This window comes from Dreissena polymorpha, chromosome 4 (genome assembly GCF_020536995.1).
Source record: "Dreissena polymorpha isolate Duluth1 chromosome 4, UMN_Dpol_1.0, whole genome shotgun sequence".
In the NCBI taxonomy this organism is placed as follows: domain Eukaryota; kingdom Metazoa; phylum Mollusca; class Bivalvia; order Myida; family Dreissenidae; genus Dreissena; species Dreissena polymorpha.
Window position 1 is genome coordinate 106,734,373 of NC_068358.1, and position 18,371 is coordinate 106,752,743.

The window sequence follows — 18,371 nt, forward strand, 5'->3', positions numbered from 1 at the left end:
GGGGCTCCTAACTCGTCTGGCCTTAGGGCTTTCGGCTGTAATGCCTTGAAGTTGTCCGTGTCAGGGAACAAAGTTGGCACTGCATCAGGATGCAGCGACAGTCTCATCCCAAAGCCCGCACTCACCATCACACTCGGGGGGGGATGGACAAAGCACTTATCCTCAAAATGTCTTATGCAGAGTTTTGCATATTTGCTTGGCGTAAAGACCACCACCTTTCCGTCGATAATCCTTCGTGAATTCACGGCTAGAATCCATTTCCGCTTAATACTTTCGTCCTTTGAGAAGCCGAAGAATCCTTTCTTCTCCGTTTGCTTTTCAGAACGAGCATTGCAGCCAAACGCTGCACATTGAACCATCTTATAAATCAGTAAATCCTCAATGTCATGTAAAAGTTCGACTCGTAATCAACACAAAAGAGATTATAAATTAAGTATATGCAAGTGAATGATCAACACAGTCTTGTAATCCTTGAAGTTTTGAGGGAAATTTGCATGCTTCAGTGCATACTGTACATAACATGGGAATATTCGTCATGCGCAGTGGTGCACACATACGTCATCGGGGTAAAATAGCGGCGGAAATTGCCGAACGCGTTACGGAAATTCCCGATCATCAAAATCATCGTTTTTTTAAGCTCTAACTTTTTTTTTTAATTTTATTTTTTTACTTTGTTGTTATAATATGGTATTGCTTTATAAAATATGAACAGTTAGTCAGATTTCTTCTGTTGACCTTTAACAAAAATAATCAAAAAGCAGTAGATGTTTGTCTTATTTCTCAAATTTCCGCAAAAAGGAGAAATGAAGAGAGATACAAAAAAACAAGACTACAAAGAAAGATCATATGATGATGAGGATATAGGCAAGATTTGTTCAAGATATTATTGCAAAGTTGTGCCATTTTTTTATTATGTTGGTCAATTTATTTTTTCAAAAGCGCTTTGCTTTTCTAATGTAATTTTCATTCTTAGAGCATTTTTGAAGGTCTCAATATTTGGCATTTCGGCTTTTGATTTAGTATTATATATGTAAGACTTCATCAGAACAATTATATAGTTTATAACTTGATTATAATTGCCTCCTTTTTTGTACCAAATACAATATCATTTACATTCAGATCTATGTGTAATTGTCCACTATTTAAAAATAATTTCAGCTCCCGCCATATCGGTTGTACAGAATTACATTCATATAGAACATGTTTAATTGTTTCTTTACAACTTGAACAAAAAGTGCATAGACTTGAAGATATTAAATTACATTTAAACAAATATGAATTAGTTGGTAATATGCATTGCAGAATCTTGTATTGAAAATTGCTTAAAGTTTTATCAATGGTGGCTTTACATGGTGTTATATAGGCATGTTTCCAGTCTATACTTTGTTCATAGGGGACATTATTTCTTCCCATTTCTGTTCTTGTTTGGTTTTATTTTCTTCTAAGGTTTGTTGTAGATTATATAAGTATTTACACACTGTTTTTGTTTTTCGTACCTTTTCAAGTAGTGTGTTATTATTGAAATTGACATATTCCATTTCAGAAAGTTGTTGTGTTTAAGTTATTGGTATACTTATGATTAGTGTGTAATATTTAAGATAATCTGTTGAGGGTATTTTATTAAGGGTTTTGAAAGCTTCGAATGTATAATAGCTTTTTGACCTAAAGTCATAGATGTGTTCTAGGAACTTAACACCCATATCAAACCAGTTTTGGTAAAAGAAGGTATGTTGGTTATTTTTTACTATTGTTGAGTTATTATATATATAATAGTTTTAGTGACATGTCCTTCTGTTTCTTTTGATTTAATTTTGTTCCAGGAAGAAATTACAACTCTGAGGAATACATTTTTAAAATTTGAATTAATATGTTTGTCATTAAGGGAACATTCAAAGACAAGATCTCCACCATATTTATAAAGTTCATTCTGATAGAAAATTGTCCACTGCCCTGTATTTTTAATGTCTGTCAATCTTTTGACCCAACTGGCCTTATTTGCGTATAAAAAGGCGGTTATATCAGTGAGTTTGAGCCCTCCCTGCTCAATTGGTTTAACAAGAGTTGTTCATTTTATTTTGTCAGGTTTACCTTCCCATACAAATTGGTATATAGATTTATTAATTGTTTGTATTATATCATGCTTAGGGTTTGGGAGTGCTGACAATGTGTACATAATTTTTGGTAAGGCAAATGTTTTCACCACAGTGACTTTTCCGAGAAGTGTTAATTTTCTGTGATGCCTTTGTTTTAAACAATTTAAAGGCTTGCAATTTTGGTTGAATGTTTTTGTCTATATTGAGGTATTCATCATTTGTGAAGTAAAAACCCAGTGTTATGGCTTCTTCTGAGGTCCAAGTAAAATGTTTGTATTTGTTAAATATAATTTGTGTATTTTTAAGTGAACCAACGCGCATAACAATGGATTTTTGTGTATTTAGTTTTAGTCCGGATACTTCACTTAAGTCTTGAATAGTGTTTATTAGTGCCGAGAACGAATTAAGCGTTCCATCTGTCAGATAGGTTGTATCATCTGCATAAAGTATTTGTTTTATTTCTTGTTCTTTTATTTTTATTCCATTTTGTTCAATATAGTTGGACAATATTTCTATACTTAATATAAAAGTGTTGTTGACAATGACAGCCTTGTTTTACGCCTCTTTGAATAGGAATAGGTTCAGATAGATGTCCATTATTAATAATAATGGTACTTATGTCCGTGTAAAATAATTTAATCCATTGTATGAGTTCAGTTCCAAAATTAAATTGCTTGAGACTTTTAAACATGAAGTCATGATCTAAACTGTCGAATGCTTTTTCATAATCGGCAAATAAAAGTAGGCCTGGTTTGTTATTGTTATTCAGAAAAATCATTGTTTAAAAAATTGTGCGTACGTTTTCGCCAATGAATCTTCCTTTTATGAATCCAGTTTGTCTTGATTCGACACCAGATGATATAACTTTATTAATTATGTTTGCAATTGTTTTGGTCGCTATTTTATAATCGACATTCAATAAACTCAATGGTCTCCAGTTATCAAGTGTTTCAAGATTTTTTCCTGGTTTTGGAATTAGTGTAAGAATACTTTGTTTTTGAAGTTGAGTCAATTGTCCATTTACAAATGAATGGTTAATAGAGTTAATATAGTATGTTTTGATTACATCCCAAAATACTTTGCAAAATTCTACCGTTAAACCGTTTGAACCAGGACTTTTATTGTTATCCATCTCTTTTAAGGCGTTTAGACATTCATATTCTGTGATAAAGCCTTCGCAGAATTGTTTATCATTTTCTGTGAGTCTTTTAATATTATATTTAAAGAAATGTGCATTGTTTAGAGTATTCGTATCTATATCTTTTTTCTTGCTATAAAGGTTTGAGTAAAAGTTTCTTTGTTCGTTCATTATAGCTTAATGTCTGCTTCTTTGTTATTTATTGTTAACTTATGAATGGTTTGACTTTCGTAATGTCTTTTTTTCCAGATTTGCAAAGTATTTAGTATTTTTCTCATTATGTTCAATGTGTATAGCTCTTGCTCTTACTAATATGCCATTTATTTTTTCATCCATTAATAATTTTTTCGTACTCTATTTGTGTTTCTTTCATTAATTTTTGAATTGTTTCATTATCACTATTTGTATGCAGTTGCTTCTCTAGTGACTAATTGTTCAATGATATTCTGTTCCTTTTCCTGGTTTCGTTTTTTAGTTATGGTAGCCCTATTTTATACTTATGTTTATTACCGTTCCTTTTATTACTTCCCACAAAGTATTTGGGTTACAGTTTGTGTTGTTTTCTACTACTTTATGAATTTCTTGCTTAATTTGATTTTGATATTCATCATTTAAAAGCATGGAATTATTTAGTTTGAAATAACCAGTTCCTTTTTGTTGCATTATTTTGTCAATAATTATTTCAATTAGAGTGTGGTCGGTCTTGTATCCTGGTTTTATTTTGCTTTATTAATTATATTACATATATTTTTTGAAATTAAGAAGTAGTCCAGTCTACAAAAAAAGACAGGTTTGCCACTTGAGTGCCATGTGTAACGTTTTTGCTCTGGGTGAAGTGCTCGCCATATGTCAATCAAATCGCATGAATCGATTATGGAGTTTATTTTGTTTCTGCTTTTTATGTGTTGTTTTTTTGCCGTTCTTTTTGTCTTGGGTTGGATTAAGTATTGTATTAAAATCACCTCCTTTAATCTTATTTGTTTCCATATTTTGCGGCAGATGTGTTTCTATTTTTCATCATAACATTTGACAGTTTTTCATTTATCTCACTAAGCTGTTTTGATATACCTTTAATGCTGATGTGATATCTATTTTCATTGCTTTTTGTTTCTTGCTTTTCTTGCTTTTCCATTTCCTGTTTTTCATGTTTGGGTTTTTTCTTTGAGTGTTTCTTGGTTTCGCGTTTTGGTGCATTAATGCTAATGTCTAGGTTTGTGTCTTTTCTTCTAAAGCAAGTTATGTATTTTCATACCTTATGTATTTATGTCCAATATTCCATTTTTACACTAAAGCACAGATCATTTTCAATAACAAATTCCCAACACAGAGACTAAAAAACGTTTAAATTATTGTGTTTTTTTCTGCAGTTAAAAACACAACATGCCAATTCAAGGGAAACTTTTTTCAAATGTAGACTTTTCAGCATTTTGCGGTGGCAGACAGGCGATAATGGAAGGGAGCTGTTTTGCTACTTCCGGTGCGCTCAACACGGGGTTTTGTGTGAAAGTTTCAATTATTCCCGGGGAACCTTGCATTTGCATCGCTTCATTGTGCTGTGGTGATGTGAGCAGATGCCTTCTGTCAACATGTGTATTGGACTTGACAGGGTTTGTGGGTTGGTGTCACACTGATTATGAACGTAACGTTGTTGCTTTTGAATCGACAGTTTAGGCCTGGGACTAACGTTACAATTGAAATGCGGTGGTTTAACAGTTCCACAATTGTTAACTTGTGCCAGTCTGTTTGCCCCGATATATTTTCCCCAATCTGGCATTTTATCCTGTATAATATGTCCGTCTTGTATACGTTTTGCTGGATACACAATATGAACTTTCGACCTTGGGTTTTGTTGTTTTAAATTTTTGTATTTTGGCCACAATCGCCCACGGGCTTCTTGAATTTCACGGGGAAGGCATAATCAATCGAAAATCTAGTGTTGCGCAATCGACGAACATTCCTCATAATCAGTTAAACAGTACCGTAATCCAGAAAATTTACGATAATTGGTCTATTTTGGTGTGTTTTATTTGGGTTTCTTTGTCCTAGTCGGTGAGCTCTAGAGATGTATACTTGGCGCGGGTCAATATCAAAGCTGTTTTGTAAAAATTAAAAAAATAGCTGATTGCAATGTTCACCATACTTTTCAGCAAAGCCTCGTAATCTAAGATTATTTCGCCTTGATCTTGCCCCAATGTCAATTGATGTGTAAGCCAGAGTTTTCAAAAACTCCGAATTAGAATTTGTTGTTGATTCAACTTGATTGATTTTTTCATTCATGGACGTTATTGAATTTTGAAGACCAAGTATGTTTTGATTACAATTAACTTGGTCATCCCGAATCAGTCGTAACTCATCATACATATGGAGCAATTTTTCATATAAAGAACTGCTCCTAAAGGCTTGCCTGTTTATATTTTGGCTGTCCACTCAGCTTGATCTTTAACCCATTTATGCCTAGTGGACTTTCCATCCTTCTAAATTGAATCAATTTATTTACAAAATAAGGGATGTCTTGTATTTTTATTTCTATATTTAGAATATTTCTTACAGAAATTCCTTTAAGCAAACAGCGCAGATCCTGATGAGACGCCGCATCATGCGGCGTCTCATCAGGGTCTACGCTGTTTGCCAAGGCCTTTTTTCTAGACGCTAGGCATAAATGGGTTAATTTTCACGGTCAGCCATGGCGCTAAACCTGTTTTGCGCATAGAAAAAAAACGTAAATCCATTTCACAACACTATTTTATCCGTTTTCAATCACAGTTTACACAACTGTTTATATCCAGAGTAACTTGATGGTTTTTTAATGTTTTTTATCCATACAGGTAAAAAAAATCCAGCAAAATTGTACACCGTACACTGTATCACGTGACCGGATATAAAGTGTAGTGATTTGATGATGGAATCCTGTGTGTCAAGTAGCCTCATTGCAAATAAACAATAGCGTCCGACATTAATGTGGTTTGTGCCAGGCGTGCCGGGTATTTATTAGTACGACCTATGTACAGAGCAAAGGTGTTTTCTGAACACGTACCGCTATCAAATACTAAAATGTATGTGTTGATAAGAAAGATAACAATTGCGATACATATAACAATTATTGCTTTTTTAATGAAAAAATAATAATTCAAAAGTCAATTATTATAATTGATGGTTGCTTTAAACTATACGCACATATAATGTATCGCGATTAAAGTGCATGTAACTAAAATATTCACCCTAGTGTAAACTCGTAATACATCGCCTATCTCCGTCAAAGATGCATTAACCTAGCAAAGACTACACTGTTTGCGTCTCTAAGTTGCTTCCCTTTTTCAGTCGTTCTTGCGAACTGATAATATCAAATATAATGCTGTAATAAAAAAAATACAGGCATTCTCTCCTACTATGGCGTGGTATTGGCATAACCATTTGTAAAACCTGTTCACTTGCAAGTTCTGACTAATCAGTGACCTATATTTGCCTTTAATCTACAACTTCAAGCGATCTGTTAAATGTTAGCGCGCTAAAATTTATCTTTACGTGCGCACGTGAACAAAAAATATTTAAGATCACACGTGCATTTCGCCGCACAGTTGGACTTTCTGTGTTTAGCTTTTATTTTTGTTAAATGAAATCATATGATTCGCCTTGCGATTTTCAAAGGCAGACGTTGCAATATATGTGATTTAAAATTTATGAAAAAAACATCATTTGGCGATAGCATGGGTGTCGGTTAAAAGCTTTTCGTCGAAAAACAAACCCGAATCAATCTAAAACTAGTAATTCTCGCCAAACACCTGTGTCTGACTACTAAAGGTTTGCTAGTACCTTTAACAAACAATATTGAAGTCGCGATTATGCTATATACTTATCTGGCTGTGATAAATCGATCTCGGTTCAAAAGGCAAGTTATATGGAAAACAGAGGATTGTGTCTAAATATAGATTCAGTCATCACGATTTGAGATTGATTATATAGATGTCATTACTTTGACCGGTATTCCAAATGGTTCGAAGGATTGTGCGTTAGCCAATCGTAACATTACGCTCACAATTTAACAAAAGGACAGCAGCTTTTAAACTTAGGGCATTAAGAGTTTTGCAGGTAGATGACTTATTAGTCACCTTCAACAAAGCTTTCGGATTTGTTCGGTGCTGGCAGGTGTTTTTGTTTCGAGGCGCGGTTAGAACTGGCAATACATTGGTTCCGTGTGCGCCTCTACTAAAATCATTCATCAACATGAGGGCCTTTGTGGTGTTGCTGTTGGTAGGACTGATGGGTATGTGAATACCTCCAATATTTAACTCAGATTTATCATGATTAACTTAAATAAATATTAAATCTTCATATAATTTCGTATTTATTTCTATTTGTACACACGTACTTGTAAAATGTATTGCATTTTATTCTATTTTTTATGTATATATTAATTATAATCTTTATTTAACATATATAATAATTATATTGGGATTGTATTAATCATTATAAAATCGAATATTTTTTATTCATTAATTACCTACTTCAGAAGAATAAAAATTAGTTACTACTTTTCATGATACTTCATTATTTTTATATCACCAAAATGTTCAACATATTATATAAAAAAAAACTGACAAACAATTCGTGTTCTGTTCATAAATCGGTCTCGTATTATTTAAAATATATTTGAATTTAGTGATTTAAAACTTCGTTTATCCATGCAAAAGATGTTCTTTGAATTCGTCTAGGACAAGGACATACTGGATTTCTATTAAATTAAATGCACGTTACCAAAATTAATTCATAAAGTGAATAAAATATATTCAAAACAAGAAGTTTGATGGAAACACATAAGCAAAAGGTTATAATAAATCACATGGTAATTTAATTAATGGCTTAGGAGTCATTCTAACAACTAAAAATTTACATCGCTTTAACCAAATGCGTCAGAATTCTATGTTAATAGTCCTTTCGATAGCAATATATGGAACACTCAAAATTATGACATCAAAATGTAAACATAAATAGTACCAAACGCACTAGTACCGTATAATTTAATGAATTTTATCTCAAAATGCAAAAACTTGTTTCGTATCATTTATAGCGAGTTTTTTTTATGTTATAATATGCAATTATGATTTGTATCACACGAATTTTTTTTTAAAAGAAATTGCCCCTATTATATGCCAATCAATAAACTTTGGAAAAAAACGCGTTCACTCAGAAGAATAAACATGTGTTTTTCTGTGAAAAAATGGGCATAATGCATGTGCGTTAAGTGTCGTCCCAGATTAGCCTGTGCAGTCCGCACAGGCTAATCAGGGACGACACTTTCTACTTAAACTAAATTTTCGGTAAAAAGGGACTTTCTTTAAACGAAAAATACCATTAAAGCGGAAAGTGTCGTCCCTGATTAGCCTGTGCGGACTGCACAGGCTAATATGGGACGACGCTTTACGCACATGCATTTTGTCCAATGTTCACAGAACAAGACACACATATACTTATTTGTGTATTTAAATCCATCAAAGTTGTTCTTTATTATTCATATGTTATTTCGAACATAAACTGCGCATTAGAATTAAAGTTTTGCTTGTTTTACAATTTCTGGACAGCTCTTTTGAAAGAATTCAAATATATTTTACTACATCGGCGAGAACCCCGTGTTTGTGTGAATGCAGCTACTTGTAAAGTTGAAAGCAGTTGTTTGATGTCGTAAGCTATTCACTTGCATGAAAAAATGTTATTCACACAGGAAAAATAATTCATTTCCAGTTTTTGGGCTAATGCGAACTATTTTGAAACACGAAATATCTTTTAAAAAGATATACGGCGTTGATTGTGGTTGGAGTTTATGAATGGTAAAGAGTTCAATGAATTAGATCAAGGATAGCGAATGTCTGTTTCTGTGCAGTTCTTAGCTGCATCACACGCAGTACGGGATGTTTCGCGGAGTTTTCGCGGCTTATTTTACATTATTACATATTGCTGGTCATAAATCTATAAATACAAAACAGAAAACCAAAAGAAGAATGGAAGTGAAATTAAAACATATGAGTCAACCGGCCACACGCGAATTATCCGTACATAGTTTAAATATTTATACGCGCGTTCTTCGAACAAACCTGTTTTAGTGGTTTGTCTGGCATTGCTATTTGATTCGACTATTAACAGTATCGAAAATCATCGCGCTCATGCTTAATACATTAGTCAATATGGTGGAATAATTCTTGTTAAATTAATTTAAAATAATATTTATCATGGTATTGTTGAAAACACATTAAGAATCTATTAATGACATAACATAATTATACCGCTGGATATCTTCATTTAACATCCTTCTGATCTTAAGAAAATTCCAGTACACGTAGTTCACGCTATAGCGTCTTTATTATATAACGATTTTATCTGAAATATCTCCCTAAAACCAATTTAGATATCTAAGGAGCGTTTTGAATAAAAGCTGTGATTGCCTGTACACTACAGGGCTGTGCACGGCAGATATGCACGACTCCAGCGAGGAAGATGGGGACGCGTTCTGCGAGTGTAAAAACCTTGACGGGCATATCGATGACGGCGGCGCGCCGGCAATGGAAGAGGAAAAGATGCTGAGCGAGGAGGAGAAAAGAAAACTTATGGAGGAGCGGCAGCGAAAGTGCAGGGATAACGAGCGTTGCTGCATGAAATACTGGTATGCATGCGCACTCGTTACTTTACATAAGAGTATTTCTTATATGCTTTTGCTAAAGGCATCGACTGGTTTATTTCTTACTGTACAATCGATACTACAACTTTCATAAACTGAATTATCGTAATATCAAGTGTGTTTTACGAAAATTGTTTTGTGTTATTGATGGTTTCATTTTTTATTTGCGTGCAGAATACGTCTCGCAAAACACATTCATTATTTGTGTCCTCATCCACAGAAGATCAAATCGTTGTTTTCAGCGCATATAAACAACGCTTGACAGCGATTAAGCAGACATAAAGCCGGATCGGACATACCGGTAACATGGCAACATGTTCTGCAATATTTATTTGCGAAATATAGTTGTCAGCTTTGGAACCATGCTATATTGTTTTAATTGCGTAGTTTAGAAACAACTATATGAGCATCGTTCTGGGAAAACATATATCAGCCTGTGTTGTCCGCAAGGGCTTATCAGGGACGACACTTTACACTTTAATGGATTTATTTTAAAAAGAAGTCTGTTCCAGGCAAGCGAAAATCAAGCATATGCGAAAGTGTCATCCCTAATTAGCCCGTGCGGACTTCACAAGCTAAAGCTGGGACCAAACGTAACGCACATGCATTAAGCCTTGTTTTCCTAGAACGCGGCTAACATGATTAAAATTAACATGTAGATGCATGTAATGATATTAGCATGTCTACTGCTATTCAAACATTATATGATTAGGTTTCGTTTAAACACTGGTTTTAACCCTTTCAGTGCGGGAACCGAATTTTAAAGGCCTTTGCAAACAGTTTGGATCCAGATGAGACGCCACAGAACGTGGCGTCTCATCTGGATCCAAACTGTTTGCTATTCTGATAGTATTATTTGAAAAAAAATGAAGAAAATGGTTATTTTAGAAATTCAGCAGACGACATTTTAGAAGACGACAAATTTCCCAGCATGCAAAGGGTTAAAACATGCTATCCTTGCAGCTCTACATTTCTGCAGGTTTCATGTATATATAATCATGTGTATAAAATCAATGCCAATAAAAGAGCGCATGGGGATATATTTTTTAAATATCTGTCATACTAATACTTTGTTTCCATAGAATCAGTAGTATATTTAAAAGAATAATATGGAAATCAATGTCACCATGGTAATAATGTGTGTTTCCATAGTGTATATTAAAACGTGTTATGGAAATCAATGGCAACATGGTAATATACAATTATTGATAATGAACTATTATTTGCAAAGCTTGAAACATTATCTTCTTTAGTGTACGCTATTGGCTGCGCTATAAAGGGGTAAAAGAAGCGACATACATGGCCAATAACAAACGCTAATTCAGTTTTATACAAAAATAATTAAGTTCTAAACGTGTCGAACGTGTCCTTGTCAATGTCAATAACCTTTATACAAATGTTGATGAAGATTATAGCGGTGGTGACGATCATAAAGGGGATTGTCATGGTGCTGATTTTTTTATTCATATTTCTTTCGGCTTTAGGTTTAAATATATTTTAACGCTAGTACTAGTAATGAATGGCCAACTTGCGAAAAACGCATTGCTCAGTGTGAAAGAAAAATAACAACGAAAACATAAAACCGTGATTTATTCAATATCTCCCATGATAATAGTATTGCGCAGAACTTAAATTGTTGTAAAGAACAAGATGATGGCTTATGCTAAATTGTAACAATTGTCTTACGATCTTGCGATTTATTTTAGTAACATGCATTTTTCTACAGTTTCATTGGTTGACAAACGGAAAAGAATAGATTCCCTATTCAGTACTTGTTGGCACTTACGTTCATTTTGTTCACGTTATGTATTTGTATACAATATACTGTATACGTTCAGTTACAAAGAAACATTTATGTGATCACAAACGTTTAATAATGTAAACATGTTAACTTATAAAAATGATAAATTTAATGAAATGTTCTGTGTTCATCGATATTTTGAATATTGTAAATTCTTTGGTATCACAGAGTGGTTTTCACTTGATCTGCATATTTCGTTGCTAATTATTTAAGTAAAAGGTATTTATGTTTTACCTTAAGTTACCATAAACATAAATTCGCGAATGTGCTTTCGCGAATTATTAAAAATTGAAAATATTTTTGTTCCGGTAGCGCAGATATTTTTCGGAAAATAATCCGTTGGTCAAGTATTCGATTTGGTATAAATTTCAAAGAAAGTGTGTATATTACTGTCAAAAGTTTGTTTACAATAAGAGTCAAATAAATAGCGACCCATGATAAACTGTATTATCAACGTTTATTACCATGATAAATCTTTACGACAAGGCGTATAAATATGCCTACTTAATATATTAATCGCTACAGATTTCAAACATAATGCGATGTTTTATACTGTTAAAAGAATGTAATGGTATGGGTCGTGCTCTGTGAAAAGGGGTTTTATGCTTGTGCGTAAAGTGTCGTCCCAGATTAGCTTGAGCAGTCCACACAGGCTAATCAGGGGCAACACTTTCCGGCATACCTTAATTTTTGCTCAGAAGAACGTTTCTTTAAACGAAATATATCATAAAAGCGGTAAGTGACGTCCCTGATTAGTCTGTGCGGACTGCACAGGCTAATCTGGGACGACACTTTACGCACATGCATTAAAGATCACGGCCCATATGTATCAGTTTCCTGAAAAGATTATGCTTCTGATCAATAATGTTGGCCCAACTTTTAAGTGATAAATAGACAAAACAGAATAAGAGAAAAACATAATAAGCATTTACGAATATGACGACATTGATGATGCATTCCGATTTAAATGCCTGTTTACAAAGAAAAAATGTCTTAAACGCTGTTTAACGATTCTGATATATTTCTCTTGCCGCCTATACGACTTCCTTATTGACGCATGCGTGACTTATGAGTATTAATACACGTGTAATCTTGCAAACTTATATAGTGTTTCAAATGTATCAATATCTACCCAATAACAACAATACTTCGCTAGCCTATAATTATATCGCCTCATGCTATCACAACCCACTGATGTCCCCGAGTGTCACGTTGCAGGCGTAAAATGCTCATGAAGAAGATCATCATCTGCGCCGTCGCCGGGAGCGTTGTGGCCATTGCTGCCGTCGCCACCGGCTGCTTCTGCTACGATAAGAAGTGCAAGAAGAGCAGCACAGGACCGGACCAGAAACACACAAGTATACAAGTATTTAGTGTCTGTTTACAAAAGCAGTACAAAAATCTCTATTACAACTTCTCAACCAACATTTGTGGTCATGATCTGTGTATATTTGTAAATCGTATTGGCGTCACGGTACATATACAATGAGATATCCATAAACTCCAGGGGAGTGGGACTGTCCGTTCGCGGAAGAATGGGAGTCTGTTAGGTGGTCACCATACCGGGCAGGAGGGGTTTCTTCCGGGTACTCCCCCCCCCCCCGCAAACAATACAGTAAAAACACCACCAACAACAACAACTACTACTACTACTACTACTACTACTACTACTACTACTACTACTACTACTACTACTACTACTACTACTACTACTACTACTACTACTACTACTACTACTACTACTACTACTACTACTACTACTACTACTACTACTACTACTACTACTTCTACTACTACTACTACTACTACTACTACTACTACTACAACTACTACTACTACTACTATAACTACTACTACTACTACTACTACTACTACTACTACTACTACTACTACTACTACTACTACTACTACTACTACTACTACTACTACTACTACCTACGACTACCTTTGTACTAACTCTGCTTAGACTTTTTTATGTCCCCCACCATTATAGTGGGGGACATATTGTCGTTGCCCTGTCTGTTGGTTTGTTGGTTTGTTGGGTTGTTGGTTTGCGTCAAACTTTAACATTTGCCATAACTTTTGCAATATTGAAGATGGCAACTTCATATTTAGCAAGCATGTGTATCTCGTGGAGCTTCACATTTTGAGTGGTGAAAGGTCAAGGTAAAGGACATACTTCAAGGACAAAAGTCAAATATATGGGTCAAAATTGCTCATTTAATATACACTTTTCCAATATTGAAGATACAACTTGATATTTGGCATGCATGTGTATCTCATGGAGCAGCACATTCTGAGTGTTGAAAGGTCAAGGTCATCCTTCAAGGTCAAATATATAGGGGAAATAGTGTTTTACAAACACATCTTGTTTTTGTAAAATACAAATATTTCTTTCTGTTTCAGCTTTATCGTACGCAAATAGCTGCACCATGGCCACAGAGTTGGAAAGCGAGTTGGATTACGTGAAGGAGCCACATCCGGCCGGGGACCTGACCACCACGGGCAGCATGCCGCCTGCCTACACGACCTTGCCTATGTACGGCGGAGGGCCGGGGGAGCTGATCCTGACAGCACCACCACCCTACACAACCGAGGAAGATAAGACCGCGTTGTGGTAGGATGGTGACAGGCTCAAAGAGGGCGGTGTAGAGATGGAGTCACACAATTGTGAATTTATTGTCTGTACAATGTCAGTCTATTGTCATACACCTGATGGTCACTTTTCTTTCTTTTATTAGTTTTCATGTAATGTACTTATTGCCACACGTTAATAGACTTTATACATAATTCGTATTTTATGTCTCGTATGTGTTCGATGAACATTGTTAATACATGAGTTGCTTGTTTTGATGGTTTAAAATGCATATATTGCATTCCTTACTAGAATGTATATTCAGTTGTGGGTGTTTTGCTGCTCTAAACAACCGACCGTAATAAAATGCTATTTAATTAACATCGTTGTTCTATACATTATATTACTGGGCCATAAAACCGTAATTGTTATATTAAAATTGAACAAAACACGCTCTTAGTGAGTCTTTGTAATATTTCGTTATTTAGATTGTTACTCAATATACTGGCTGTGGAGTTATATATGATTGTAAAATCAGTGTTTTGGTTTTGCAACGAACTCCAACTGCATTTGTTGACGTCTGATCATAGAGAAGTTATTTCCGTTACAGAATTGAACCAAACGCATTGCAGAGCGTCATTGAAACTGTAAATGTTTATTTCATTCTTCTGGAAGTGTTTTCTAGATTATTCCACATTTAGGCGCATCTATTGTTATTTCTTTATTTCTTTTCTATCAATGAATAATATTGTTATGTAGTTATGTTATGATTTGTAGGTTTTTTATTTGTGTGTTCAAGTGAATAAAACAGTTCTAAAGTTTGTCTGCTTGTGATTAATTTATTCTAAACGTGGATGGTTCTGGAGGTACTACATATAAGGTTGCACAAGTACAAATAATTCTCATTCTATTAGGACACTGCCTCAAAACTAGACCTGTATGTAGAGTAGTAAAAGATTATTACAAAAAAGTAGTAGAAAGGAATCTCAACTAAATAGTACAGGAGGATTGGATTACCATAAAGTAGTACAGGCTGAAACTGAAATTAAAAGTACAGGGTTATTCGGAAATAAGTAGTACATGATGATTTTAAAATAAGTAGTACATGATGATACTGACCTAAGTAGTACAGGATGATTCTGAAATAAATAGTACGGGGTGATTATGAAATAAGTAGAAAAGGATGATTTGAAATAAGCTGTACATGATGAATCTGAAATAAGTAGTACATGATGATACTGGAATAAGAAGTGCAGGATGATACTGAAATAAATAGTACAGGATGAGTCTGAAATAAGTAGTACATGATCATTGTGAAATGCGTAGTACAGTATAATCTGAAATAAGTAGTAAAGCATGATTCTGATATAAGAAGTACAAGATGATTCTGAAATAAGTAGTACAGGATGATACTGTAATAAATTGTACAGAATGATTCTGAAATAAGTAGTACATGATGATTCTGGAATAAGTAGTACAGGATGATACTGACCTAAATAGTACAGGATGATACTGAAATAAGTAGTATAGGGTGATACTGAAATAAGTAGTACAAGATGATTCTGAAATAAGTAGTATAGGATGATACTGAAATAAGTAGTACAGGATGATTCTGAAATAAGAAGTACATGATGATTTTGGAATAGGTAGTGCATGATGATCTGAAATAAACAGTACAGGATTATTCTGAAATAAGTAGTAAAGGATGATAAAAAAATAAGTAGTGCAGGATGATTCTGAAATAAGTAGTACGTGATGATTATGAAATAAGTAATACAGGATGATTCTGAAATAAGTAGTACAGGATGATTCTGTAATAAGTAGTACATGATGATTCTGTAATAAGTAGTACATGATGATTCTGTAATAAGTAGTACAGGATGATTCTGTAATAAGTAGTACATGATGATTCTGTAATAAGTAGTACAGGATGATTCTGTAATAAGTAGTACATGATGATTCTGAAATAAGTAGTACAGGATGATTCTGTAATAAGTAGTACAGGATGATTCTGTAATAAGTAGTACATGATGATTCTGTAATAAGTAGTACAGGATGATTCTGTAATAAGTAGTACAGGATGATTCTGTAATAAGTAGTACATGATGATTCTGTAATAAGTTGTACAGGATGATACTGGAATAAGTAGTACAGGATGAGTCTGAAATGAGTAGTACAGGATGAGTCTGAAATAAGTAGTACATGATGATTATGAAATAAGTAATACAGGATGATTCTGAAATAAGTAGTACAGGATGATTCTGAAATAAGTAGTACAGGATGAGTCTGTAATAAGTAGTACATGATGATTCTGTAATAAGTAGTACAGGATGATACTGGAATATGTAGTACAGGATGAGTCTGAAATAAGTAGTACATGATGATGATGTTATAAGTAGTACAGAATGATACCGGAATAAGTAGTACAGGATGAGTCTGAAATAAGTAGTACAGGATGAGTCTATAATAAGTAGTACATGATGATTTTGTAACAAGTAGTACAGGATGATACTGGAATAAGAAGTACAGGATGAGTCTGAAATAAGTAGTACAGGAGGATTATCGAAAACGTTGTACAACATATATATGAAAAAGTAGAACACGATGATTCTCAAAACAATAATACATAAAGTTTATCCAAAAATAAAAAAGAGGAACTACAGACTAGTTTTTATGGTTTATGTTTAGTTAAGCACAACAAAGAACACATACATATAATTCTCATTCTATTAGGATTCTGCTTCAAACTATGCATGTATTTAGAGAATTAGAAGAGGATTCTCAAATAAGTAATATCGGAAGATAACAAATCTGTGTACAAGAGGAATCTAAAATACAAGAGGATTATCAAATAAGAAGAAGAAGAGGATTATCAAATAAGAAGAAGAAGAGGATTATCAAATAAGAAGAAGAAGAGGATTATCAAATATGAAGAAGAAGAAGATTATCAAATAAGAAGAAGAAGAGGATTATCAAATAAGAAGAAGAAGAGGATTATCAAATAAGAAGAAGAAGAGGATTATCAAATAAGAAGAAGAAGAGGATTATCAAATAAGAAGAAGAAGAGGATTATCAAATAAGAAGAAGAAGAGGATTATCAAATAAGAAGAAGAAGAGGATTATCAAATAAGAAGAAGAAGAGGATTATCAAATAAGAAGAAGAGAGGATTATCAAATAAGAAGAAGAAGAGGATTATCAAATAAGAAGAAGAAGAGGATTATCAAATAAGAAGAAGAAGAGGATTATCAAATAAGAAGAAGAAGAGGATTATCAAATAAGAAGAAGAAGAGGATTATCAAATAAGAAGAAGAAGAGGATTATCAAATAAGAAGAAGAAGAGGATTATCAAATAAGAAGAAGAAGAGGATTATCAAATAAGAAGAAGAAGAGGATTATCAAATAAGAAGTACACAAGAATGATAAAATGTAGTACAGCTGGATAATCAAAAAAAGTATTATCAACAAGACATATCTTTATTGAAAGATATTCGGAAAATATCCTAACTTTGAAATAGAGGTAGAAATTTAAATTAAAAACAAAAACAAAGTTTTAAGTGTTTTTGTTTTACTTATTGTAGCATATCCACTGCATGAAATTATTATGAAGTACACGTATATTCAACTACATAAAATATATGACTTATTATGAATTTATTTCTTCTTCATCGAGATGTGTGGTATGTTGATATTTGATTTGGACACAATCTCTTTCCACACATTTTAATAACATTAACATCCGCGTCATACGAAAATTGGTCTTTTGACATATGCGGCCAGCGTAGGTCAAGTCTAGCCTGCACACTTGCGCAGTCTGGCCATGGGCTACGCTTTCGTTATTAAAAACGCCCACACGGTTTGTTGTTATTCCCTGAGTATCCTCCTCAGTAGGCATATCCTAACAAGGCTTCGGGGATTCGCAGGCTTGGTTGGAGCTACGCTGGCAGATATAACATATGGCCCAGATCCGCCTGACGCGGGTCTTTAACAATCTCAATGCGTTTTGAAAATGGAACATCAACCATGATATTTTCCGATTAAAATTTGGAGTAATAATGTGTTATTTTTCGCAAACTAGCAAAGTTGTCTATTCTGGCTT

The 18,371-nt window shown here is 33.8% G+C and overlaps 1 protein-coding gene across 2 annotated transcripts; it reads left to right on the forward strand.

Moving 5' to 3' along the window:
• The first annotated feature begins 1,555 nt into the window (after positions 1-1,555).
• Positions 1,556-15,095, forward strand: LOC127879221 (uncharacterized). Of its 2 annotated transcripts, none has more exons than XM_052425925.1 (4): positions 1,556-1,725; positions 9,679-9,883; positions 12,918-13,057; positions 14,106-15,095. In XM_052425925.1, exons 2-4 carry the CDS (start codon positions 9,696-9,698, stop codon positions 14,318-14,320), a joined length of 543 nt encoding a protein of 180 aa, XP_052281885.1. In that variant the 5' UTR covers positions 1,556-1,725; positions 9,679-9,695; the 3' UTR covers positions 14,321-15,095. The 2 variants fall into 2 exon arrangements, with proteins under 2 accessions (XP_052281885.1, XP_052281884.1); XM_052425924.1 differs by lacking the exon at positions 1,556-1,725 and adding an exon at positions 7,134-7,492.
• Positions 15,096-18,371: the final 3,276 nt, after the last annotated feature.